The following is a 27,016-nucleotide window of genomic DNA, read 5'->3' as shown; positions in this document are numbered from 1 at the left end:
GAACAAACAAGCTAAGATCTTTGTCAAAAAAACCACCAAACTGAGATCTGCCAAGGAAATGTAGAAAGATTTAGAGCGAAATATAAAATATGTGAAATATGAAATTTGAGTAACAACGGAAATAAAGAGTATTCCTTAAAAAAATCAAATAATAAAGAGTAAAAAATGTGTTTACTAAGTTTCAAAGAGAGAAATTACTTGAAAGTGAGTGGAAGAAACAAAGTGAAGAACTTGAAAGATCTGCCAAAGATAAACTTAAGAGGAAGCAATGCAAGATATCAATGATGAAATGAAGGTATCAACTGAGAGAGCATATATAATATGGATAGACTTAGAGGAAGCACAACAACAAGATATTAATGATGAAGTTTGGTTTGTTAAGAAAATGAATGAGATGATGTACCTTTTGTTATCAACGGATTGAAGACGTATATACGCGTCTTTCCACACACCGGATCACAACTTCCCTATAAAGCCCTCGATCCTTCAAAATGGATGACATACCGTATCCCCTGCGTATCTTGCACTGATATCTGTCCGATACTTTCCGATACGTATTAGAAGAGTATCCGAAGATTAAATTTTATTTTAAAAAAAAATAATTATCCGATACTTCCCGATACGTATCAGAAGAGTATCCGATCATTATCCTACACCGGTATCTGCCCCGATACTTCCCAATTAATGTTAACTAAAATAACTTAACTCTTGAGTACTGATGTGTTTTTTTTTTATTATAGTGTTTCTTTTTTAGATCGATATAGTATAACACTAACAATGTTCATTTTGGATATAATATAACACTGATGATGCTCTTTTTTGGATATATTGTGTATGTAACTGGCTAATAATCACTCTCTTAATCATCAATATTATTTATATTTATGTTGATGTGCTACGAGCCTATGACTGAGTTATGTTGTTTGTTAATATATTTTCATATTAAAAAAATGGTATAATTATATTGTACATTTATATATATAATTTTTTTTATTAACGTATCTCAGCCGTATCGTATCTTGATTTTTGAAAAAATTTCGTATCGGTGCAGTATTGTATTCGTATCGTATCTCGTATCCGGGCTTCATAACACCTTCCTATCACTTGCAAGGAAATATGAAAGTAAGGTAAATACTCTTATTTTTCCTTTTTTTCTAATACTTTTTAACTCTTAATTTTCCTTTTTTAAGTTAAATAAATATTTGTAGCACCAATAAAAAAAATTAAAATATTTGTAATAAATTAATCGTTTACATTATCATTACTAGCGTCCAGACGGGCACTCTGTCCGCTCTTTCTACTGCGCTAACGCATGTAACTCATAAACAGTATGTTTTTCAATATCAATGTTGGTTTAGTTTTTTTTTATGTATCTTGCAGAAAATTATTAGAATTAGAAGAATGATCAAGCTTGATCAAAAAGAGAAGGATCGAACTTGATAAAAAATGTAAGATATATAATTCATGCACTTCTTTAACATGGATATACTTAGTTTTGTGATGCATACTCATCTATACATGGAGGATGAATATGCATGAAACAAGAGTGACAATTATGGGGATTGGTTTGATGAAGACACTAAATCTTTCTCTTCGCTAACACAATTTACAGAAAAACAGTACACATGGCTTGTTTCTCTTTTTTGGACTTTTTCTGGTTTTCTTGGTTTCTGTTTCTCCTTTTTTCAATTTCTTGTTGAATCTTTCCTCTTTTGATACCCTTTTCACCATGGCTAATGAGCGTGGTAAGGCTATTACCATTGACATCGGTGTTCATCAAAACAACGCTAACGGTTGCAATCCTCAACGTGAAATTCAAAGGACTCTCAAATTTCAAAAGCTTAATATTTGTACTTCTGCTAACACATGCAACAACAACAGTGGTTATGCTAGTTCATCTCACTATGAAAACCAAGGCTTGCATCATATGTCTCGGCCTTTTAGAAAGCCAGCAAGAAACCTGCACTCAGGTAATATGTATAAAGAACATTATCAAGAAACTGGTAACACACCTGAAACTGCTACTCCAAAAAAGTTCCTTTCTTTGTGTATAAGGAAGACCATGTTAAAGATGGCTTGAAGGAATGTCAAAACAATTTAATAGAAAAAATAAAGATTGTGTCCCAAAAATTGACCCCTAAGAGTACTCTCCTCCAAAATGCTCTATTGGGAATTTCGTGCAACCCCTTAGGACTAGCCGTTGAAAATTTAACACAAATGGAGGCATAATCAATTAAAATTATTGCATGGTCAATTATGGGTTGAAAAATCATACAAGCTCAAATCATGCCCCCCATAATGATCCAAATACAAATATGCCAAAATAAGATGTTTCCAACGGTAAGAAAAAATTTAATCCAACCAAAAAAAACTTTGATCAACCATAATTTGATCATGTGAATTCAATGCATGATAAACATATTTTTATGGTAAAAATAGTTATGGAGTTTCCATAATGAATCATGGCTTTTGATACAAAAATATTTTCATGCAAAATAATTTTTAGATGATCGTCACTGTGAGTGATTTTTTTTTTTTTTTATAAAAAAGCCTAGTGTTTTGATTGTGATAACCATAAATTAAAACAAAAGAAATGACAATCAGAATCAAAATCAAAATATTCCATAGAAAACAAAGCAAAGACCAAATTGTTTAGTAAACATTCACAATTAAAACATGGAGAAATGAAGGTTGAACTAGAAGAAACATAAGAATACCAGCCACAGCACCCGGTGCCTGATGCTGGTGCAACAAATGCCACTAACAAAAATCATTCAAGTAGTTACCTTATTTGTTCTCAAACTGATCAACAACAGTAGCAGTGCTAAAAATCTTGAGTTGATGGTTTTATAGGCTTTAATTATGTTGAACATTAATTTGATCCATTTTCTTTTCAAAATGCATGCTTTCAAACTTTGAAAATGATTTGAGTAATGAAACGTATCTGGGCATGCCATATAACCGGTAAATAATCTCGGCAAACAGGTCAGCGACCTTGACAGCAGTCAAATGATTAGGAAGCATACTGAAATGGGCAGGTACATAAAATCGATCTACCATGCCCTCCTAATATATATTTTCTTTTAACCATCCTACCTTTGTTTATGAAATTCTTCCAAGAGCAGCATTTCGAAGGAGCACTGGAGGTATACAGAGCTTTTACTTTTGCAAAAGAGCCACTACAAGAAAATTGTCATTTTGCGACAGGTAAATTAAGGCTTTGCGACAGTTTAAACTGTCGCAATCGGACATTTGCGACAGTTCCTCAACCGACGAGAAAATGCATGTCGCAAAGGTATTTCGCGACGGTTCGTGAAACTGTCGTTACAACCGTCGTAAAAGGTATTGCGGCAGTTGTAACTGTCGCAATGTGATTTTTTAATTTTGAATGGATGGGTCTTATAGGTTTGCTGCGACAGTTTAAAACTGTCGCAAATGTATAAATTTCATTTTTTTAATAATATTTCTTATTTGTCAATTTTCATTAGATTAATTTTGACAGCTGAATAAATAACAATTAATCTTAATTTAAAATGAAACTATTAATCAATAAATACTTAAAAAATAATATATAACTATAAATTACTTAATTTCATTCATATAAACCATCCAAAAGTGGCAATGTTGATCCATACATTGAACTTAATTAAAACTATAAATAAAGTAGCTTAAACATTCAGATCCATACATTGAATGAACTTGATTAAAACTAGAAATAAAGTAGCTTAAACGTTCAAAAACCAAAATACAAGTGAATTTCAATGGTTGACTTTACAAAAAAGTACATCATCATTAGCTCATAATATTTATCTAAATATCCCTAGTGATGTTGCTCATGATTCTCAAGGTGGGTAACTAGACTCGGAGGAGCGCACACCATCTCTTGGTGATTCTGCGTTTGTTGGCTGAAAAATAAAATAAGACAATGATTAGCAATATCAAATTACTCATTAACACTCAAAACAAAAGAAAACAACATTATTCAAAATGGATAATAAAATAAAACAACTAAGTCAAACAGACCTTGTAAAAATAACACCAAACAACCAAGTAAAAAAATACAAAATCCAAAGTCGAGCTCCAAAGAAGTTGACAACAACAACCTAACCAGCCCCTAAAACTAGGTGTTCAAAAAATTTGTTTAGCCTTAACTAAATTATTATCTAAACGTGATCCAAATTTTAAAGCCGTAATCCAATTAAAGTTATTTCATCACATACTAAACTACCTATAATTTGCAACAAGTATATAAAAAGGTATAGTTAAACTGCTACAACCGATGCAATACATCCTCAATTACGGCAGCAACCATGCATAGTTAATTTCAAATTACTACAGCAGGTCCTTACGAGTTTCAAGTTACTTCCTGAAACTTGCAATCCAAATCAATGATTCCACACAACACCGGGACAACCTTAAACTGATGTTGATAATAAAAAATATCATTCGGGAAGTGTATACAATTTGGTTTGGTTTGGTTTATGAACTATGCACATCCCTACCTAAAACTTAACATCCTAATCCAAGCAACAAGAATGAAACTTGTGAAAATACAATTTTACCTGTTTTTCTCTAGAATTCTGCATTTGCATCAAAAATGCCACTTGTTCCTTCAAGATATCAACTTGTGAAGCCTTATCCTTAAGTGAATCGATTTCGGCTTGCATTTTCAACATCTTCTCATTAGCCTCAAAGGAAGATGTCGCTCTAGCACGGTGAGAAGTAGAGATTTGAGATGGTGGTATCCCAAGTCCCATAGAACGCACATATCCAGGATGTTCTTTTCCAAACACTTTGACAAATGCTTCATTCTCAGGAGTGTTTTGCATTTCAATTTGCAATTGTTCCTGCATATTATCCAGGGCTCTTATTTGATAAACAAAGGTACTTCACAAGATGTTTATCACTATGTGAGACTTACAAAGCAATCAATCATACATCGAAATTGTTTGATTAGCATCCTGTGCTACTACAATTTGAAACTGCTATCGAGGTCAAATTCTTTTAGGGTCTTTATGTGTTAAGAATCTATCTTGAAACAATTTTGTTCCATGTGTTGATAAGTTTAGCTTTTAGACACTGTAGGAGCATCTTTGAAGTTTCACTGTGCATTTCATATCACTGTCTTGCAGTACAAACATATGAATCCTATTTAGCTTATCAAAAATTGTTTTCTATAAATTGCAGCCATTACAAGCTCAGACTGTCAAATACACAATTCTCCAGTCTGTGTATGAGTATTGGAAATAAAAGGTATGCAATTTGACTATCTCTTTTGAGGGATAAGACTTTGTTTATTGATTTAACTTTCTGAATTTAATTCAATGATTGTATTCATTTGAGATGTGGAAATTGTACTAGGGCTTGATATTTATTAATAATATTCACATGACAAAATGTGAATGCTAATGGGTGGAGAAAGATGTATTAAGACTTTTAGAATATGCCTCAGGGCTCAGACTTCACTAGCTTAATCAACGGGGATAATTATATAATAAAGTGTCATTAATGAGTTGAAGGATACTGTAATTAATTTAAATCATCTTTCACTTATCTATGCTAGTGTTTCATTTTATAATTTTATAAGTTTCATTACTATGGTTTCATTTAGCCTTCTTCACACACAGCCAAACCATCATAGGCGAGGTTCTTATTTCTTTTCCCAATAGGTGTTTATGTTACCCTACTTTTCTTATGCATTTATTCCTGATATTGTCTTATGTTTCCACTCATCAATGACTACATTTTGATTTCTGCAACACTCAGCTTATGCTTATATTGTCATCACCCATGATTTAGTGCCATAAAGCATCAAGTGCTATGGTTTTGTTATAAAATTTGTTTGAGTTTAAAGGGAACCTTTTGACCTCAAAAAACACTTATCTATTTCTTTAATCATCCACCTAGCTTGAATCTTGTGATATTTACGTCAATTTTTTTTCTTACTTTATATGATAGATCTATCTAAGGCATGCAAGCCGTGCTATGAATCTAGATCTTCCCTCTTTGTATGCATTCTATTACTCTACTTCTATCTATAATAATGTCTGCACAATCTAACCAAACAATATACACATCAGCAGTGAACTTTGTCTGCTTTACAATATTCCAAAATGAATCATCAATCATGTATAGTCAGTTACCTAAGTCAAACTTGTGCATAATCATAATTGTACAATTTCATTCAGGAAAAGGCAATTACACCCATCAGTAATAAATGGAAAAGATGCACTTACAGCTTTTTTCTTGGCCTCTTCATTGACATATAGCCCTTTGGAGTCCTTATGAGAAACTGAAAACATTTCTGCCCTACTGTATTCTCGACCATCTTTTACTTCCTACAAATAACCACATATAATAAGTACTTGTGCAATTAAGCATTTGATCAATGACAGATTGAGTGAATCATACCAACTCATCTTTCTTCCTCGCAAGAGACTTTTTTCCTAGTGTATGAGGGGTCGTTAGTTTTTTCCTATTTGCTACATTTTTTTGTGCCTTCTTTTGCGTGTCCGGCTTCCGCCTATATGCTACAAAAAGAGCCCAATCGGTTGGGCCAATATGACGTGGATAATTCGCAAGATTCACTTCTAATGGGAGATCCCATTTATAATGTTCCTTGAACAACCGACATCTTTCATCCTTCCATTTCCTTCCAATACTTGTCAAAATATAGCTTTTGTTGTCTCCATCATCAACAACAAATTTTGTCTTGAAACATAAACATAAAATAATAGTTACTAAACAAAAGAAACAATAAATCAGAAATATATAGTTGTATATCAATGATACCTTTATTTTTTCATCATAAACTTTAGTTTTTGTTTTCTCTGGAATTTTGTCCCAACTTTCAAACATTATTGGAAAATCTCTATACATTCTAGCAAGGGTACCCAAAAAACTCGCTAAAAAACCAGCTGCTTCTCCCACTGGTTGACGGCCATTCCATCTTGTTATTATCCTTGTTCCATTAGGAGATTCAAGCAACACATCATACACCACTAAACGCATGTTTGAAACATGACCCACCCCATCTAACACATAAGAAAGTAAGTGAAATATAGCATAAGTCAATGATGTAAAACAATTAAATTATTTAAAGATAATTTGGAATTAGATCACTTACTTATAACTTCTAAATCCCAATATTTAGATTTCTTTTTTTGAGTAATATTCGGCGCATCATCTAACACGTCATCTTCAGAATCAGGGAATGGAATAGAATGATTATGTGATGTGGCCTGGGAAGATGGCAGTTCAGTCACCTCGACTATTTCCGGCAGTGTTGTCACCTTGCTAGTTAGTGGATATGTCTCTTGGACTGGTGCAGGTGGTGGTGTCACATGTGTGGGTGGTGGAGGGGCTTGTGGTAAGTCATGCGAACGAAGGCGCTTCTTGTTTGCTACCTTAAGAGCTCCAGGTTGTACAAACCTTGAACGACCCTTCACAGACTAAATAAGATCACAGTCATAAATATGGAGGGATTTGGTTGGTCCAACAAAGAAAAAATAACTATAGGAATCAAAAGTAAAATTAAGATCACACTTTCATGTACATAATCATAGTATGCCATAAACAACATCTGACATCAACAATACATTATAAATATATAGATAAGAATGCAAACATCTCACTACAAAGTTAAATTCAGGTTCTTTAAGTTGAGAAGTGTTTGAGAATGAGTTTGCAACAGATGTCTATAACACAGTTAAACAATATCATACATTTCTAGCTAACGCATAAACTATCCTTTAAACATCAAATCTAAGTTTCATAATTAGTTAAGAAAAATACTATTCTGAGTCTAAAACATTTTTTTGACAAGTGAGATAATATTACTACACCAATGAGATCAAAATTAAGCAAGAAAAATAAATCAAATAAAGATATGTTCTTTTAAACATATCAGATACATTATCCTTTAAACTGATGAATCAGAAATCAATAAAAAAAAAAAAGGTTCTAAAGCTTCAGAATCAATAAATCATACCGATGAAGGTTTTTTAGTGGCAGAAGACGATTTGACAAGGGATTGGGCGAGAATTGGCAGATTGAGAGCGTGAATCTTTTCATTAATAACTTCAATTCTTTTGCTCCGCGCATATTCATATGGTGTCATCTTTTTCACAAGGTTGAGACTCCAAAAACACTTACGCTGCAAGCATTGATGATAAATAAGTCAAAACAATGCACAAGATAAGTAAAAGTATCTTGTGTAATACAAAATTAGCCATAAATAAAATCATCGATAAATTTTCTTTCCATATATTATCAAGTGTACAAGTCCTTCAATATTTAAGAAATGGTTAAAACTAGAGAAGAATAGGCACTTGTGGTCCTCAATGAAAACTACAATATTCAAACATTTGTATATCATTAAACAAAGACAACCATAATATGTTTTGTTTCTAAAAAGCATGAACTCTGCCGGAACAAAATAAAATTAAACTAACTAATGCAATGATGCAAGTAACTCAAATACAACTAATTTTTTTACATACCAGATTCATACTAACATCATATAATTTTATCATGTTATAAACTATGACACTTATTGAAAGACAAAAATGAAGTAATCTTCTTGTAATTCATTCCCCCAAAATAGTGATGCAACAAAACCCATACTAGAACAAACCAGGAAGACAACGCCCAAAAGAAAAACTAGAAAAACAAAACTCCTTCCACATAACAACCTCAAACACAACCCAACAAAACGAGATACGCAAAACACCATAGTATCAAGGCAAGCACAGCTGCAACTGAACCCTACAACCCATACCAGATAGGGAAAACAGGGGACAACAAGGCAAAGACAACCATAGCTGATCCCCCAACACTCAGAACAGACACGCCACCTCCAAAAAACTGCCACACCAAAACGACTAGAAAAGACCAACTCAACCCACCTCAAAACAAGAATAGCTAAAACAACAAGAATACATTATCAATTTTAGAAAATAGAGTCACTACTACAAATTGTGTGTTTGAACCGTTGGGTAGCAGATGGCAGCAGAGAGTCACTACTACAAATTGTGAGAATTCACTTAAGCACTGAATTCAAGTCCATTCACTACAACATGGGAACAAACACTTGACATATGTGTTATCTCCATTGATTTTATGTGCTTTTTGCAAGGTTACAGCCATAAATCAAAACATGTATGTACCAAAGTTTCAATCAAAGCAAAATAAAATAAAATATTACTATATATTTCTTGAATGATTGTCAAGTTTTCATACAGTTCATTATTTAAATTCTTGAAATTGCACACAAGATAAAATAAAAAATATAAAAAAACCTAGATTCTTAAACCTAAATTCATTACACACATAGAATTGAAAAGAAGACCTTCACAATAGTGCAAACTTCGAACCGGACGGCCGTGACCGTCGAAAACAAAAGGGGTTTTATGATTTGGGCTTTTGTGAGAGAGAAGCTATTTGCAATCTGGGGTTTTGCTAGAGAGAATCGACTTGGCTTTTGGAGGAAAAAGAATTAGGGATTGAAACAATTTGCAATCTGGGGTTTTATGAGTTGGGGTTTTGTTGAGTGGGTGGGTGGGTGAAGGATTTGGGGTTTCGCTGATGGAGGGAGAATGATTTTCAAAGAAACTCAGAACATCAGCTCCAAATTTTCTAAGTTGAATCAAGGTCGGAACAAATAATAATGAAGAAAAAATAAACAAATCAAAGCATACAATGGGAGAAAATCAACGAAGAAAAAGAAACTTACAGTGAGAAAGCGAGTTGAAGTGGAACGATTTGCTAGTGAGTGAAGAACTGGAACAATTTGGGGTTTGGCTGACTGAGTTTGATTATCATAGTGAGAAGATTTGTGAGTGATATGGATTTGGGGCTTGGGTGAGTGAAGGAAGAACTGGAACGATTTGTGAGTGATATGGATTTATGATGGTTTTTTTTTATTTTTATTTTTCTAAAAATAAATGGAGGGAGCCAATTATTTGGAAGAAGCGCTCTTTAATTTTCATTCCCGCTGAAAATCATTACTCTTTAGAATTAAAATATTACGACATATGACCAACCTGTCGTATGAACTGTCGCAAACATTAATAAACAAGCAACTTTGCGACAGTTAAGCCAATATGTCGCAATGTCAGTGTCGTAAAATGACAATTTTCTTGTAGTGAGCATTCCTCTGAGCACTTGAGAGTGTCGGTACGATTGTTGATTTTGTTGAACCTTGACCAGCAACTCTTTAAGGTTTACATCTGTTCGGTAAATTGATTGTAAGTATGGTAGGAAATCACAGTGAGGAATTGTGAGCTCCAACCATGTAGGCGAGGGGTCATGGACCCAGGACAGCATATCAGCACCTTATCTCTAGTGTTTGGATAATCGGAATCATTAACTCTCAGAAACTGTGTTGATCAGTTTGTATAATGAACTTACGAATTAGTAAGCAGGTTCACCATTTCTTCACTTCCAAGGTGATGGCGAACAAGTCTCTAACAAAACATGGCGCAACACCTCTTTGATGTTAGGCAAAACCTGACTAGGGGCCACAATCTTGGCCTTATTGAAGTAATCAAACTCTGCTTGGGAGGTTTATCAAACCATTGGAAAACATGCTTCTTTAATAGTGTTGAGGAAATAAAAACTTGGGGAATCAAAATTAGCTTGCAGTGTTTCAAACCTAGATTGCAAACGGATTTGTAATACAATGTAACCATGGTAAGGGCACTGAAACACTATCTCCAGCGTTGCAAGTGGTCTTTTAGAGAGAGGATATACACCAAGATTCGGTGCAAATAAGGCTAGAAAAGCGCGCTCATAATGGATTTTAAATGCCTGCTGAAATGGGAAATCTGTTTAACAGTAATGGCATTGAGTGTACAGTAATCTACCTAGAATCTCCAACTAGTTTCTTAGAGACAAACGTACTAATCACTTGGCATAACATCTAGATCAAATAACTTCCCCTCCCTAGATCAAATACTCAATGACATCTTTCAACTGCAAACAGTCATCTGTAGCATGGCTTGAATACTGGTGGAATCTGCATTATTTGCTTTTGTCAAATTCTATCCGTTCTGTGATCTTCATCGGTCCACTCCCTCATCACGGAACTCAACGTTTGCATATTCCTCTAAAGTGTGTTCTCGCAAGGCATTGAGAGGTGTGTACTCGTGGTAGATCTGGTGATATCTCCTTGGGGTTCAGTCGAACCTTTCACCATCTTTCCCAAACTTCTTATCGCGGGGATTCTAGATCTTCTTTTCGCTCCGGGATGTCATTGCTTTGTCGACCTTTTGCATCTCTTCGTACTGTATGTACTTCTCAGCTTTCTCCAATAGATTATTGAAATCGTTTAGCTTGTCTTTTCTGATGTTATCCACGAACTTCATGTCCGACATCAACCCTTTACTTAATAAGTGCATCTTCATTTACTTTCTTTAAATATTTCACAATATTACTAATGTAATTGTTTTTTATATAATAATTGCAATATCACATGATACGTGTGAATGCACTGGTCTTTTACTAGTTTAGTGTGAGTCTGTCAAAAAAAAGTTATACATAATATGAGAAGAATACATTATTGGATTGCTGTACTCCTATTTGTTTAAACAAAAAGATTTGCTATAAAAAAAGTGACGATTTGAAAAAAGTATAGTTTTTTTGATAGAATTATTTTGAAGGAATTTCTTTTATAGAATAAACATTAGAATTAGATATAGTAGATAGATTAAATATGATTCAAAAAATAAATTAAAATCAATGTCTCAGCCCACATACGAACGTGCAATTATACTCTCCCATTCCAAGGGAAAAAAGAATATAGCTGCTACGTGTGTTTTTATCATCATTAATATCAATGTCTCAGCCCATATTAATTAAAAAAACTAAAAGTAGTTGTGTGACAAAGTTGTCTTTCTAGCCAGAAAGCTATGTTTAACAAGTTGTTAATAGAGGTTTATGTACATGTTTGGGTTAGTGGTGTTTTGAGACAAATTCAAATAAGATTCTTTGCCTCCTCTTAAGGCTACTTGTAAAGCACATTATATCTTGCTTCTTTGCATGTCCTATTCACCTTTATAAGAATGAATATACAGTACTCATCTATCTTCAATTACATTACAATCAAAGGAAATAGAAGACGTTTTCATACATTTCTCAAGTTTCAAAAATGGAGAATAGGCTCAACCAAAGAAGGTACCTATTTTAGATTTTGGAATTATATATATATTTTTTATATTTATTGTGTAGTTTTTTTATCTGAACAGTTACATAACTTTAACAAATGAAAAAAATCTCAAAATTTCAACCATTTGATCTTGATCAAGGGTTGAGATTAGTGATACCATTGATATGCATTCCTCTTATTTGATATTATTTAAGTTATTTTTATGTATCATTTTGGTCTCTTAAAAAGTTATTTGATTTTAGTCCCTTAAATTATAAACGTTGTCTCTTATGCTTTTTTGTTTCACTTTGGTCACTTTAAGTTACAACTTAAATATTTTGTCTCCTTAAGTTATAAACGTTTGTAACTTTAAACCTCTAAGATACAAACATTAGAAATTGCTTAACTAAGGATCAAAATGGCTAACATTTGTAAATTAAGAGACCAAAATACATGACTCTTGTAACCTGAGGGACCAACATATTTAATTTTTGTAACATAAGGGACCAAAAAAATAATTTAAGGATTAACAAAAAGTCATTTTTGCATTATTCTAGAGTATCATTTTCTAGTCCACCACAATCACAGCAGCATACAAGAGACGATGAGTTTGTAACTGCAATAGCAGCTACTGCATTTTCCATTTATTCATTAGAAGAAGCAGGGATTCTTGATTTGAAGAAAGTAAGAGATAGTCAAAAGTTTTCAAAGAACCTAACTATAAGAGGAAAAGAGGAGAATATACCAAAGCAACCAAGTTATGGTAAACAAAATATTTATTAAAGATATCATATATATTTGCTCAATAAATTTATTTAATTACTATCTAGAATAATGTTATGTGTGTCCCACCTAGGTGAAACTTCAATGAGAAGGCCATTTAGACAAGAAACAAGGACACCAGAAGGTGCTTTACCTCTTAGAAGTTCAAGTGGTGCATCCCCAACAGGAGGGTATCAAAATCAAAAAGGGATTGTATTACATAACAAAAATAACAAAGCAAAAGCAGAAGCTTGGGAAAAGGCTAAAATGGAAAGAATTCAAAAGAGGTAATGGTAACACATAGCTTTTAGGTTCATTTGCTTAAGTTTTTCATTTCAAAAGAATGACACTTTTATTTTAAAAAAAATTGTTTTAAAATTATTGATATATTTTTTTAAAAAATTGTTTTCATGAAATTACTCCCTAAAGATTAGAATATGTTGTAGCTTCAATAATATAAAAAAAAAAATCACAGAGTCACCATAATTTCAGCAAAACCATCGCAATACCAAACATGCACTAAGTGTGATTGCATGTCAATGAACAATCAATCGCTTAGAATTATAATAATTAAATTTTAAAGTTTTTCTTTATAAAAACATAATACACTTAGTTGTTAAAGGGTATAATATATGTAGTCATCAAATATAAATTTAGTATATTCTTGTCCATGCAAGAAAATTCAGGTATGAGAAGATGAAGTCCCAAATCCTTTCTTGGGAGGGTGAGAAAAGAGTTCAAGCAAAACAACAAATGGAAAGGAAAAAGGTTAGCATTGAAATTCTTTTTTTACTACTCCCTCCGTCCCTATATATAAGACCCTTTTGCCAAAATCACGGGAATTAAGATAGGGGATATTTGTATTAAAGTTGTTTGTAATCACTATTGTTTTTACAATTTTATCCTTTAAGAAAGAAGGTTAGTTTATGTTTTCAACATGTTATTTATTGTTGATTGAAGAAAAAGATGTATAATAAATAGGGGTATGTATGTAAAGAAATAATTAATGTAGTTGGAAATAGCAAAGGGGTCTTATAAAAAGGGACAAAAAAATTTCTCAAAAGGGTCTTATAATTAGGGACGGAGGGAGTATTAAATTTCATGAAGTTGATAATATTTATGATGCAATTACAGAATGAATTGGATTACACAAGAGCAAATGCAATAGAACATTACAAGAGAAAGATAGCAAGGATAGATATGATTGGACAAAGAGCAATTAAAGAGTTGGAAGACAACAGAAGAAAAGAAGAGTTAAAGGTTAAAGAAAAAGCTAACAAAATTAGAAAAACAGGAAAGGTCCCTGTCACATGTTTCTGTTTCAAGTCTTTATAGGATCAAGAACAAGAGTCATCCAATGATGATATACACAACAAATATTATTTGTCAAATTGTTTTATATAGTATTAAAGCTGCTAAAATTGTATATTAATTTCAACTTTAATTGGTCTGGTTGTAATACATGTATTGTTCAATAAAATGGCACTTTACATCATGCACTAATTCACGTTAGTGTAGTGGAACAATAAAATTTATGCTTTGGCCATTATAAAATTCTCCTCACCTTTTAGGAAGTGTTGAAGAGTTCAACTCAATCCTGTTCTAGAATAGATTAGAAGGAAATACTGCATTCAAGACTTAGCATGAGGCCGTAACTGCATTCAAGCCATAGCATGATGGCGTGGCTGCATTCAACTTTGGTTAAAAATGTCCTTTGAATGCACACCATACTGATGTAAAAGACAAAGTCTTTCAAGTTGGAAAGTTCTCTAGCCAAAGCACATTTTTGTACTATATGTAAAATAGTAAAGGGAAACCTAGAAGTAATCTCACCACTTCAGAAGGAAGCTATGGTTTATGAAAAGAACAATGGGAGAACATTTTTGGAAAGAAAAAAAAGTTGAAAACACATTAATGTAAATATAGAGAAACACAAAATTAAATACAATAGAAGAAGGTATTAGACTGACATCAAAATCGTAGCGAACTACTCTCCAAACCTACAACTTAAAGGAATGCTCTTCTTTTAGAAAATATAGAACTTGAGAAGAAAATCAGAAATAGCGAATAGAGGACTACTCTTGTCTTTCACTAATTTTTTTCTCACCTTTGCAGCCCTCTTCTGCGTCTTCTTTATCAGATACTTCTTTGGGAGTTTCGGCCTAGTCCCATCCCTTTTGTATTTTTGTTCTCTTTTTAATGAATTTTAGGTTGATTTGCATCTTTGCATCCAGCCTTTTTTGCTTAAAAAAAAAAGAAAAAGAAAGCACTTGTGCAAATGCTGGCAAAAGTAAATTGCTAGTAGCAATGTAAATTATTCATGGTTCAAACAATTATACATATCAATGGACCTTCAAGCTATGCAATGCATCAAAACATTAGCAAATACTGTTGGTTGATATAACATATAACCCGCAATTGGGTAACAATATAGTTGGATATATTAGAATCTAATCCACATAAAACCATGCTCTGCAAATTAAATAAAGAAGGATCAAACACAAGACTCCAAAATATTCAAATACAAAAAATCCACCGAAAGAATAGAGTATATGAAATAAAATAGGAACAATAATCAATAATATAGTGCAATGTTATAGTGCAATGTGGGTAAATAATTAAAACTTAAACATGTTATCTAGCTAGAGGAAATTTTCCTCATGGAAAAAAATGTTTTTGTTATAGGTAATCCACACTTCAAGGACTCTCCTGTGTAAACCACTAGCTTTTGAAACTTCTACATTTCGATTTCATCTAGCTTTTGTATCTTTCACCGTGCCTTTCTGCCAAACTCACCATCTATATCTAAATTCTATCCTTGTATGCTCTTGATTCTGGTTTCAACTGAATAAGTAACAGTATTAACTAATATAAACTTGTATTGACTATTAACTAACTTCCCCGGCAATTCGGATAATGAGCCTTATATGAACTTAAACAAGTAGGCCATTTTCATTTTACAAGACAGGCACAACAACAACAAAAATGGAAGCCAATCCTTATGTCAACATGTTTAAAACCTTAGAGGAAATATGTTGCACACCAAACAGAAAATAGTGAGAGACTATTCCAGCAAACCAGGAACCACAAGCTGAATAAAATAAAAGAAAACTACTTACAATCCTGTCACAAACTAGACAGCAAACATAAGTAGAAAAACAAATTGTACTTGTATACTAATGTGATTTTGGATGATCTGTGTTAAGGATTGGATTCCATGTATTAAATTTTAACCAATAAGAGAGATTGATGGAAACAAATAGACAAGACTAGGAGGCAAAAAACCAAACCCAAAAAAAAAATCTATTTAAAAAGTTGAAAGTAAATTTCACCTTAATCATTAATTCCTTATATGATGTTAACCTTTGCTGATGGTGAGTTTTGAAGCAAAAAATCCAGTACTCCATCAAGTATAGATGTACGTTGTCCCACCAATGCCATGTATAATAAATGTCCATCCCTTTTTACGGCCAATGACTCCACGTTACACAAGGTAGTGAGTTTAACCTTGAATAAATTAGGAACTAAGGAGAGAACCTATGCAATGAAGGATGATAGCGAATTAGGATCAATATTCATATATTTTACAAAATTTAGAAAAAAGGAAGAAACTCATGAAAGCATTTTAAAATCGAAGTAAAAAAGTAGCCTTAAAACCTGAAGAGTACTATAAGAGATCGTCAATGATGTGATATTAGCAAACTCGAGAAGCCAGTTGAGTAGGACCAAAGAGTCCTTTTCAGTCCTGCCACTGGAGACCATGTTTGTATTGATGTACAAGTGTTTAACACAAGAAAGATGGCTCCCATACAGTTTTCGATTTGGACTACCAGTAAATGCAAAGTTACAAATACTCAGAGCAGATAATTTGTAACTAAGATAATAACTATAACAATATATAGTTAAATTGACAAGTGTGAAACTTGATATACATAGAACTTGTGCATTCCTAACTTTACAATAGTGAATGCTCAAAGTATTCAGCTTGTTAAAGGTCGAGAAGGGCTCAAAGCATTCCTAACTTGTGCATTCCTAACTTTACAATAGTAGAAGGATTTTAGAGTCAAACTGGTTAATGCAGGGAAATTCAGAAATTCTGGAAACAATATTTGACCATATGGGGAAACAGAAAGGTGAAGATACGTTAAAGCTTGGCATGAAAATAAGCAAGGTGGAAATCATTGAATATCGCAAGTGAAAGAGATTAGTAATCTCTCGACATTATGTGAAGCAGCGTAACTTACAATACTTTTCAGTGTCTGAGGCTCCACCAATTATATTCCTGATCACAGATAAATTCGAGAGTATATAGTGCAGTTGAATCATTACGAAGAGATAAAATTCCAGACACTAATTTAGAAGGACCCTTGAAAGACTTGAGAGGGCCACTTAATCTAAGGGTTGAAAGACGTTTCCAAAGATTGTTCCATCTTCAAGACAAAACACAAGTTTGAAAAGCGTATTTGGTGTTCAAAAAGGAGTGTATGTGAAGTAGAACACAATCCGGTAAGGAATTTAACCTACAGGTTGGAAGATTCTTGCATCTTATGGACAGTATGCAAGTTTGAATAACCTGTTTGGTGTTCAAAAAGGAGAGTATGTACAGAAGAATACAATCAGGTAAATCGCTGAGTCTATCTTCTTTTTCATATCGTCTCCCTGTCTTCATCGTCTCAGAACCTGTGAGAAAGAAGCAAATTTGTAACATGTTTTGTATTGGAAACTAAAGAAGCAAAGTGGGAAATACGTCGCCAATGATAAACGCACCTGAGTGAGCAAGAAACCCTATTAGTTTGTTTGTGCGTGAGAATTTGTCGACCAGGACTACAATATATAGGGAAGTTTTAATCTCGAAAACATCACGAGCGGTAAAAGCTTTAACAGCAAAATGTTTGACTCGTTGAACTTGCAATTGGCAGAAAAGATGGTGTTAAATAGCCAATTACAATACACCACCTCATGGTGTGAAAGTATCAGGAAAGAAATTCGCGCTAAATCCAGCATTTCCCTTTGCCGACAACATTTCACTGTGAGCAGTGATATTTATCAAGAAAGATTTTATCACAAAACAGTCCCGAAATTAATGTTAACCAATAATATTTCTTCCTGACTCATGGGTGGTCGGTCATATGTATTTATTTATTTATTTTTTTTTTTTTATGAAACGGTAATCAAATAAGATTGAAATCCAAGGGATAGTATTGTGCTATGTCATTCCAGAAGAAATTGTGATTTTACATTTCGCTGTACATAGCATTAGGCTTTCACTATATCAAGGATATATGTTCTGTTTTTGATATTTCAAAAACCATTTTAGGGTTTGTAAAAAAAATGCTAGGGATATTGCATAATGTATGCAGGGGCCGGAATTCGAACCCGACATCCTATTTCTCCATGTTTAAAATGATTGTGCTGCAGTCACTAGACTACTTGACAAAAAAAAAAAAAAAAAAAATCCCTTTTGGAATCTTTATTTTCGGGGAGAAGGACCTTTTTCATGGGACAATTCAAAGTTGGGAGCTTCTTGACGAGAGTTGGGCTTCATGATAAATTAGGTACCAAAACCCATCTCATGTTGCTAAAAAATAAAAATAAATACTATATAGAAAAACAAGCCAGTGGACACTTCTGTCTGCCACTGCATCAAATTATTAGGGTCCATATTTCTTAGAAATTGGAGAGCTATAACACATTAGAAAAAGTAAGAAATATAGGTATAGTGCTTAAAAAAATATATAGGTATAGATGTAATTTTTTAGGGGAGATAAAGATATATTATATGTCGCTAAAAAAGGATCCATTATAGGAATAGATTTTCTTTGCTTGCAACTACGGAGATTAATCCCTCGAATATTGTGAACTCAAACGGGCGACAAATTCTCCAAGAGTTTGCATGCCTAAGGCTTGATTTATTATAACAAAATATCTACTTTGACTGGTGTTTTATATTTTATTTTTAACAAAAATATTTAGGTCCAAATTGTAATTGAGATTGGTGATCTATACGAGTTACAACAGAAAACCCTATTATTCACTACCAAAAAAGAAAATCCTATTATTTAAAAAAAAAAAAAAAAACCTATATATTAATATCTGTGGATGCATCTCAACCGAAACCCTACCCTTTGCGCAGTCTATGTTGCAATTGAGAAGATGGAGTTAGTTTCAAACGCGGATATAATCAGTGACTTGCCAGATTCCATACTTTGTCACATTCTCTCCTTTCTTCCGACTAAACTAGCTGCAACCACAAGCGTCCTCTCAAAGAGATGGAAATCGGTGTGGATCTCAGTCCTTGCCATCAATTTTGAGGACGAAACCTTCAAAGATAGCAACAGCTTTCGCAAATTTGTTTTCTCTGCTTTGTTCTCATTGCGAGACCAAAAGGCATCAATCCATTCTTTTACCCTCAAATTTGGTCAATCTTTTCGTTGTTTCAAGCAATATGAGTTCAATCAAATTTTGAAATATGCTATGGAAAGAGGAGTCGAGAATCTTAACTTCGACATGTCTGGTAAAAATCGTCTTATCACATTACCTCCTCGCATTCTCAGTTTTAAGACTCTTCAAGTTCTTAAATTGTCACACATACGGATGCGAGATTATGATCATGTAGATCTTCCTCATCTCAAAACTCTTTATTTGGATAGAATTTATATCATATCTCTTGATTATTTAGTGAAGTTTCTGTTTGGTTGTCCTATTCTTGAGGATTTGCATAAAAAAAAGATTTTATACCCGTCACTTGTTCCCGTGGAAAATTTGAATGCTTTACCTAATTTGGTGAAAGTAAGTATTTGCCATGATATGGATACTTTGATGACTTTGGTTTGTAAGGCAAAGATTATGCATGTAGAAAAGGTATGAATACCATGCTCGTAAATAACTGTTTAGAGATATTATGGTTTCATGCAACTCCAGTTTTCAAAATATTTGTAGTTTTCACATTGTATTTTTGATCTAAAATGTTTTAAAAATTTAAAAAATAATCGACCTTTGTTTTCGAACTATATCATGATCCTCAAGGTATTTATGATTTTTGCATTGAAGTGAGAATTTTTTTATATAAAGTTAATAGTTTTGATACATATACACATTAATTAAATAATTTCTTAATTGGGAAGCAAAACCCTACAAAAGGGAGCATGCATTTCTAACATCGTTTCTTATGCAACTCATGTAGATGTCAATCTCTCGGACAAGGCTTACCGTGTTTCACAATTTGACCCACATGGAACTTAGTGTTCATGATAAGTTTTGCAATAAGAGATGTACGAGGTTGCTAGGAATACTCCCACATTTTCCCAAACTTGAACATTATATCATTCAGGTTCTGATTTTTAGTATTTGTTTTCTTTTTCAATTGTAATTTCATGGTTTTTAGATTTTTTAAACCAAAACATCACGTGAATTGTTGACAGGATTGTGGGAATGCAGAGAATAGTTGTTACAATTGTTGGAAGCATCCCATCACTGTTCCAGAATGCATTTCATCACGTCTCAAAACATGCTGTATTAGAGGTTATAGAGGCACAAGACATCAGTTCAAATTTGCAAAATATATTATGCAGAATGCTAATGTACTAGAGACCATGGCAATTAAGTCTATGTGCCGTGTAAACTTCCAAAAGTTACTGGAATTATCTTCAATTACAAGGGGATCTACATCATTTAAACTATTTGATTGATGATGATATTTACATCATGTTGTTTGAAGACTTTTTAGTGGTTTTTCATTAAGGAAATGTTTTGGGGGTAATTTCATTTCTCATACTTGTTGTTGACTCAATTAATGATGGTAAAAGGTAAAACTATTATATATTTATAGTTTTATTTTATTGCTTAAAACATTTTTGATTGGTTGGAGGTGTATTTTGGTGTATGATGAACGTCTAATTTTGCTATAAATATTTATATTTTAGGCAAGTTAAGACTTATTTCTTGTTGTTTCATGTGAGAAGTAGTATATAATCATTTTGATATGATTTTGAAATTGGTCTATTTTGAAGTCTTTCAAGATTATGCTCTTTTTTTCGATTGCAATGTGAAAGGTGAAATATTGTCGTATAAATGGTATTTACTCTAAGGAGTTAATCTTCACTTTCAAGTAAATCCAAGTTTCTAGAAAATTTTTGATGTTTGATGAGCATTGTTCATAGCACAAGATTAAGGACTTTATCATGGAAACAATTTTGCCAGCGAATCAGATTTTAAGTCTAATTAATAGACTCTTGGTAGGTATGAAATATTGTTAGAGATTGCAGTATGTGTTTGTCACAAAAATCTTGATTTTGAAAGTGATGAAATGAGATTGATGAAGGATACAGAGGGTGTTTGTAGAGTTTACTTGCAGGAGTAAAGTTATGCTGTGATCATGACAATAAATCTAAAAATTCACCACTTTCAGCGTGATATACACCATAAAACGCCAGGGCTCGACTGTTCGTCAAGAATTTCTCATGACAGTTGTCAAATCATCTGATACTTCATCTGCAATGTCTGATATTTGACAACATTGTTCATGTGTGGATGATTTTGTGTTTTGTTGATTGCTAACTAGAATTATGCTGCAAAATAGTACTTACTATATACTCCTAATGTCGATGCTTTTCAGATGTAGCTTATGTCAAATATCTTAGCCGACTAATGTCGAATATCTGCCGACTTTGCATCTGAGCTATGTAACAGAATAATTCAAACATTATTTAGAAAAGTGGTAATACAAGTAGTTTATTGCAACCTTATAAAAGTTGAAATCCCTATAAGCCTCAATTTTTTTTAATCTCCACGACCACAGAACAGTAATAGGTTGTTCTTTGTTCACAATAATACCCTTTCCACATAAATTCTTATTAGCCTCCTCAGATCTACAATCTTCCTTTCAACTTCCTTCTTGCTAATATTCTTAAAGTAAACAAGACACACTCATAAATTTTAGCACCTTCCTCAACATCCGCTAGACTCTCACCAACAATAATCGTGTCTCTTCTCTTGCTCACAAGTTCCCTCAAAACATTACTTATTTGTCACAGGAAAACAATGATAGATCAAGAGTGTAGTTTGATGAAATAATCTAGTTACACGTTTTCTCTTTTAATGTATTTTTTTCCCATAATCAAATCTGAATAGTATTCACTGTTTCATTTTAGCACAGCCTAGAGCAATAGAACTCATGGTTTTTCGATTTGTCCATGTGAATGAAAAAGATGGAGCGTACATACCTAATAATTGTTAAAAATCTGGATTCCTAAAAAGAAAAGAGGTACGAATAAGAGGAAAATTTCAGTACATGATGAAAAAGAAAAAATTGCATCAAGTTGGTGAATGACTCTCAAAGAATAGGTGTACTAATTTACATAGTTGTCGGTGTATTTCCTAATATGGATTTCTTTATGAAAATCATTCAACTTTGGTATATATTCTCATGAAACTTTTAACTTGTAACGCAATAATTATATGATAATATAAGTAATAACGTTAAACATAATTAAAAGATTGGTTAGGGATGAATCAGTCGAGTTGTGTGATGCGTTGTGCTATTAAAACCTCATGTTTTGAAATTCACCCTCGATACGAACCTCAGTGTGTTCCGCTTATCTGCAAGTTTTGCAGTCAGGAATATGATAGAGTAGCAGTGATTAATGTACTTCCCCATGATATGAATCATACTTTAATTAAGGATTGCAGTTGTTGCATGGAAAAAGCAAAGAAATCATAGTAATGGAATGCCTTCATAAGTCATACAGTAAAAACTATAGATGAGGAAACAATGGTGAAATAATTCAGTTTGGTAGAGTGAGATAAATGTTTAGAGAAGATAAATGAGCACAGAATTTGCTGATATGTGATTGAGTTGGTAAACATCAATTGATGATTTAAGTTGTGGATTGTAGTTCTTTTAGACAAGGCTTTCTTTAGATGGTTTATTGCTAATATTTTTCTTAATCCAAATGCTAAAAAATAAATTTGATAATAGTAATGCATGCATTGATATCATATTTCACTACCTAAGGATATCACGGCACAACATGTACACTGTTCAATTTTATTGTAGTGGCTTTGAATTTGAAACCAGTTTCCAATAGCACTTCACATTGCTCCAACCTTATCAGGAATATCCTCTGAACCTTATGAGACAACCTATTGCTACATTCCTGGATCTTCAATCAGCTCCAACCCCATTTTCAACAGCAAGAGATACGGTGGCGAAGCTAGTTAGCCAAAATAATTTATATTTTTACGAATCTTATCTTGACAATCTTCGTTGTTGACAAAACTCTCTATTAATAATTTTCACAAGGCTTGCACCATTTTCACTTCCTGTCATTTTTATATGCACCATCATTTTTCGCGTGTCCTGCTCCTATATAGCTTATCATGGTTTCTAATAGAGGCTAGCATTAGACAATAATAATTTAAACAAGGGAAATGTTAACATGTTCCATAAGCATAAATGTTAGTATACCAAAACTTGAAATCATGCATTGGAAAAAAAAATTAACTTCCCTTTCTAAAAACATTCCTCTCTAACCTCTCTCTATATTTATATTTCCATCGGTCGCCCTCCTCAGTCCTCCCTTCCAATCCAACATATCTCCATCTTGATGTAGATGCAGTCATTGGTTGTGAGACGATTGGATTTGGCCGTCCGCATCACTGAGCCACCAATTTCTAGATCCGGATCGTGGTGGTGTTGTTTGCACGATTCATGGTGGTTTTCGGGTTCGTGCTGGTAAATCTAGATCCATTTCTTTCGGTGGCTGGTACTTTGTCCACCACTTGTTGGGTGTTAGTGTTGTTTGTTGGTTGAGGGTTGCTTCCTATGAAGCATATACACTCCTTGGATTAGGCGTGTCGCGGTGTCGGACACGTGTCGTGTCCGACACCAACACTTGTAATTACACCGAATTATATGATTTTTCAAATTACAAGCTGTGTCGGCATGTCAGTATCCGTGTCGTGTCCGGTGTCTGTGTCCGTATCCGTGCTTCATAGGTCGCTTCTCTGTTTGTTGGCTTCTCTGTATGTTAGTATTGTTGTCATTATGTTGTTTCTTTCTTTGTATTGTTGGTGTTTACTTTTGGGTTGTTGGTGTTAGTAACACTAGGTGGTGGCTATTGGTCTTGGGTTGAAAGTTGGAAAGCTAACAGTGTTTTTTTACGTGATGGTGAGTTTTGGTTTTGGTGATGATGACGAGGAGCTTGTGGGTTGTTTTTGCAGATTTGTTTTTCTTCTGCTGTCTGCTTGTGGTGACCTCAAATTTGGGTCCATCCCCGTCGCTGTTAGATATTTGTTTCCTTCGATTGTGTCGTAGTTTTATTTTGGGTTGTTTTCGAGTTGCGCTCTTTTCCAATCCGGCTTTGTTTGCACTACAGCTCCGTTTGTTGACAGCCTTAGGGACTTAACTTTAAGATTCTAATGGGCCGATAGCTTTCCATTCAAGATCGGTAATTAGTGTCTATTTCCAAGTTTTCGGGGCTAGTTATGGTGTCTTCTTCAGTGGTCTAGGAGTTGAGGGGTGCCTTAGTGATTTGTTTTTGAAGTCTAATGGATTGATTGCTTTTGATTCAAGATTGAGAGCCAATTTTTCGACTGAAATTTTTGGGTTTGTTCTGGTGTCTTCTCCAGCAGACGGGAGTCGAAAGAAGTGTTGGAATAAGTCATTGTTTGGTTGACTCAAATGCGGCGATAAGAAGTTGAGGTTCTGTTTTCAAGGGGTTTGATTGCTTGGATGGTTTTTCGTAGTGAGACAAAAACCCTATAGTAGCACTCGTTATAAACCTTCCAAGTTTTTTTTTGTTTTCTCCTTGTTATGCACTCAATCATATTCAGCCGAGAGATCACACAACCTATCCATTTATTTCGCTTCAAATGTCGTAAATATTCTCGTTGCAACCAAACCAATGTCAATCCACAAGGAATACAAAATTTCTACCTCGACCTGTCCTGCAGAACACTGAGAATTAGTGGGCGATATTGTTAGCAATTCATTTTTGCACTTGCACACTATCACATACACTTCACTCAGAAAATCTAAATCTATCTAATTAGTTACTTGCTTTGTATTAACGCACAACACACCACCTTAATCCACGTTAGTCAATGCTTCAATCCCCCCTTTAGTCTCTTAGTTTCATGAACACTTTAATCTTAAATACTTTGGTTAGAACACCTACAATCTGATTATCAATTTTGCAATGTTCCAACTCCAGTTTTCCTTTGCTTACTTGCTCTCTAAACTAATGAAAATTTATTTCCATGTGCAATGGGATTTCTGGTTAAGTTGATGTCAAATTTCTAATTTCATCAGTTGAATTCAATAGTCATATTGCTTGGCATCCACAAAGTGATGAAGCTTTATATTCAGCTTCACATGATAAAAGTTCAACGGACGGTTCCTTCCTTGAGTACCAAGACACCGGTGATCCTCCTAATAGAACTTAAAGCTTGCAATTGATTTTCTGTTATCTATGTCACCATACCAATTTGAATATGTGAAGCCAACTAGCTTGCATTTCTTCCTTTTGTACCTTAATATTTGATGCTGCTAGGTGAGATGATTTTGGTCTTGCCATAAATATACTCAAAATCCAAACAATATATGCAAGATCAGGCCTTCTATACAAAATATATCTCAGTAATCTAATAAGTTTTTTGTATTGATTTAGATCAGTATCACTTTTATTACCATTCTTAGTATACCGGAATATTGTCTCAACTAGAGTCACTGCATGCTTGCACAGTCTATATAGCCTTGGTACCTACTTCATTCCATAGAGAGCTTTTCACAGTCTATACACCTTTGATTCATGGTTTTCACTTCAAAGTCTAGATGTTGTGCTACAAAATCATCATCATCTAATGGACCATTTAAAAATGCACACTTTACATCCATTTGATGTATAGACTTGTTGATGGTATTGGCAATGGCAATAACTAATCTTATTGTTTAAATTCTAACAACTGGTGCATACACTTCTTTAAAATCAATACATTCCTTTTGATGAAACCAATTTGCCACCAGTCTCGCTTTGTGTCTAACTATTTCACTTTTAGGATTTAACATCAATTTGTATACCCATTTCACTCAAATGGCCTATTTCCTTTTGGTAACTCAACATTTGACCATGTTTGTTGTTTTTAATTGAATCCATTTTCTTCTTCATACAACTTATCCATTAGGATTCTTCGGGGCTTTATTCATACTCAATAGTTTTTGTATTCTACAAGAAATCTAAGATGGACAAGCTTACCATTTTCTGTCACTTCATTATCTAGAATAATTTCACACTCTCGAGTTCCCCACTCTTTCCAATTTTAGAAGTCTGACTTACTTGAAGCTTAACTTAAAAGATGTACACCGTAGATTGGTATGCGAAGTGGATTTGGTTACTTGGAATTCTTAAACATTCTCCCAAACTTCAAAATCTTGTCATTTAGGTTAGGTATCTTTATAAAAAAATTCCTTGGTAACTCTTTTTTTTGGTAAATTTTTCCATATAACTCTCATTCAAGTGTATTTTGTTTTGAAAAATAAATATGTGACAGGATACTAAGGATCTAGAAGAGACGAATGACAAGTGTTGGAAGGATCCACTAGGTTTTCTAGAATGTCTTGTAGGTGAGAAAAATACAAGAAAGTTTGAACCGTGTTTGGTTCTTGTTCGTTTAGTTTCTCTTTTTCTGGGATGTAGTTATATTGATAAAATAAAACACGGAATTGTAAAGAGAGATAAGGGAAAGAGCAATGATGCATAGTATCTATCCTGATTCACCTATAATCCGAATTTACGTCCAATCCCCTCACACTTCAAAAAATTTATCCACTATAATCTTTTTGATTACCGATTCACTAAAACTCATAGTCCTTTCTTTTGCGTCAAACCATAGGACTTTCTATCTCAAACTATATATATATATATATATACAAAAGAATGTTTTGGGTTAACTTGGATTATAGGTACAAATGATGAACATATCCAGAATATGTTGTTCACATAGCGTTAACTTGGATTGACCACAGATGATGATTCGGGTTGTTCACATATCATGAGTTGTCCACAGTACCTTGACTATATAAGGTGAACTTTATGTTGAACCCAGAAATTT

The 27,016-nt window shown here is 33.5% G+C and overlaps 4 protein-coding genes across 5 annotated transcripts; 2 read left to right on the top strand and 2 right to left on the bottom strand.

The window, feature by feature from the left end:
- Positions 1-4,502: 4,502 nt before the first annotated feature.
- LOC112420487 (uncharacterized) lies at positions 4,503-6,330 on the bottom strand. The gene is made up of 2 exons (XM_024780197.2): positions 6,237-6,330; positions 4,503-4,847 (listed from the first exon to the last, which is right to left on the bottom strand). Exons 1-2 carry the CDS (start codon positions 6,300-6,302, stop codon positions 4,518-4,520), a joined length of 396 nt encoding a protein of 131 aa, XP_024635965.1. The 5' UTR covers positions 6,303-6,330; the 3' UTR covers positions 4,503-4,517.
- A 75-nt stretch (positions 6,331-6,405) lies between these two features.
- LOC112420052 (uncharacterized) lies at positions 6,406-8,156 on the bottom strand. The gene is made up of 4 exons (XM_024778658.2): positions 7,991-8,156; positions 7,127-7,442; positions 6,793-7,034; positions 6,406-6,711 (listed from the first exon to the last, which is right to left on the bottom strand). Exons 1-4 carry the CDS (start codon positions 8,117-8,119, stop codon positions 6,406-6,408), a joined length of 993 nt encoding a protein of 330 aa, XP_024634426.1. The 5' UTR covers positions 8,120-8,156.
- A 3,938-nt stretch (positions 8,157-12,094) lies between these two features.
- Positions 12,095-14,457, top strand: LOC11440711 (remorin). Of its 2 annotated transcripts, none has more exons than XM_024780066.2 (5): positions 12,095-12,174; positions 12,703-12,908; positions 13,002-13,194; positions 13,585-13,675; positions 14,042-14,457. In XM_024780066.2, exons 1-5 carry the CDS (start codon positions 12,149-12,151, stop codon positions 14,240-14,242), a joined length of 717 nt encoding a protein of 238 aa, XP_024635834.1. In that variant the 5' UTR covers positions 12,095-12,148; the 3' UTR covers positions 14,243-14,457. The 2 variants fall into 2 exon arrangements, with proteins under 2 accessions (XP_024635834.1, XP_003598936.1); XM_003598888.4 differs by having other exon boundaries at positions 13,594-13,675; positions 14,042-14,454.
- Positions 14,458-19,006: 4,549 nt separating this feature from the next.
- Positions 19,007-20,595, top strand: LOC11423850 (F-box/FBD/LRR-repeat protein At5g22660). The gene is made up of 3 exons (XM_003598886.3): positions 19,007-19,768; positions 20,091-20,237; positions 20,329-20,595. The coding sequence occupies exons 1-3, from the start codon at positions 19,007-19,009 to the stop codon at positions 20,593-20,595; spliced, it is 1,176 nt and encodes a 391-aa protein (XP_003598934.3).
- The last annotated feature ends 6,421 nt before the right edge of the window (positions 20,596-27,016 follow it).

Source organism: Medicago truncatula, chromosome 3 (assembly GCF_003473485.1).
Source record: "Medicago truncatula cultivar Jemalong A17 chromosome 3, MtrunA17r5.0-ANR, whole genome shotgun sequence".
In the NCBI taxonomy this organism is placed as follows: domain Eukaryota; kingdom Viridiplantae; phylum Streptophyta; class Magnoliopsida; order Fabales; family Fabaceae; genus Medicago; species Medicago truncatula.
Note: the sequence above shows the minus strand (reverse complement) of the source record. Positions and strands in the feature narration are given on the sequence as shown.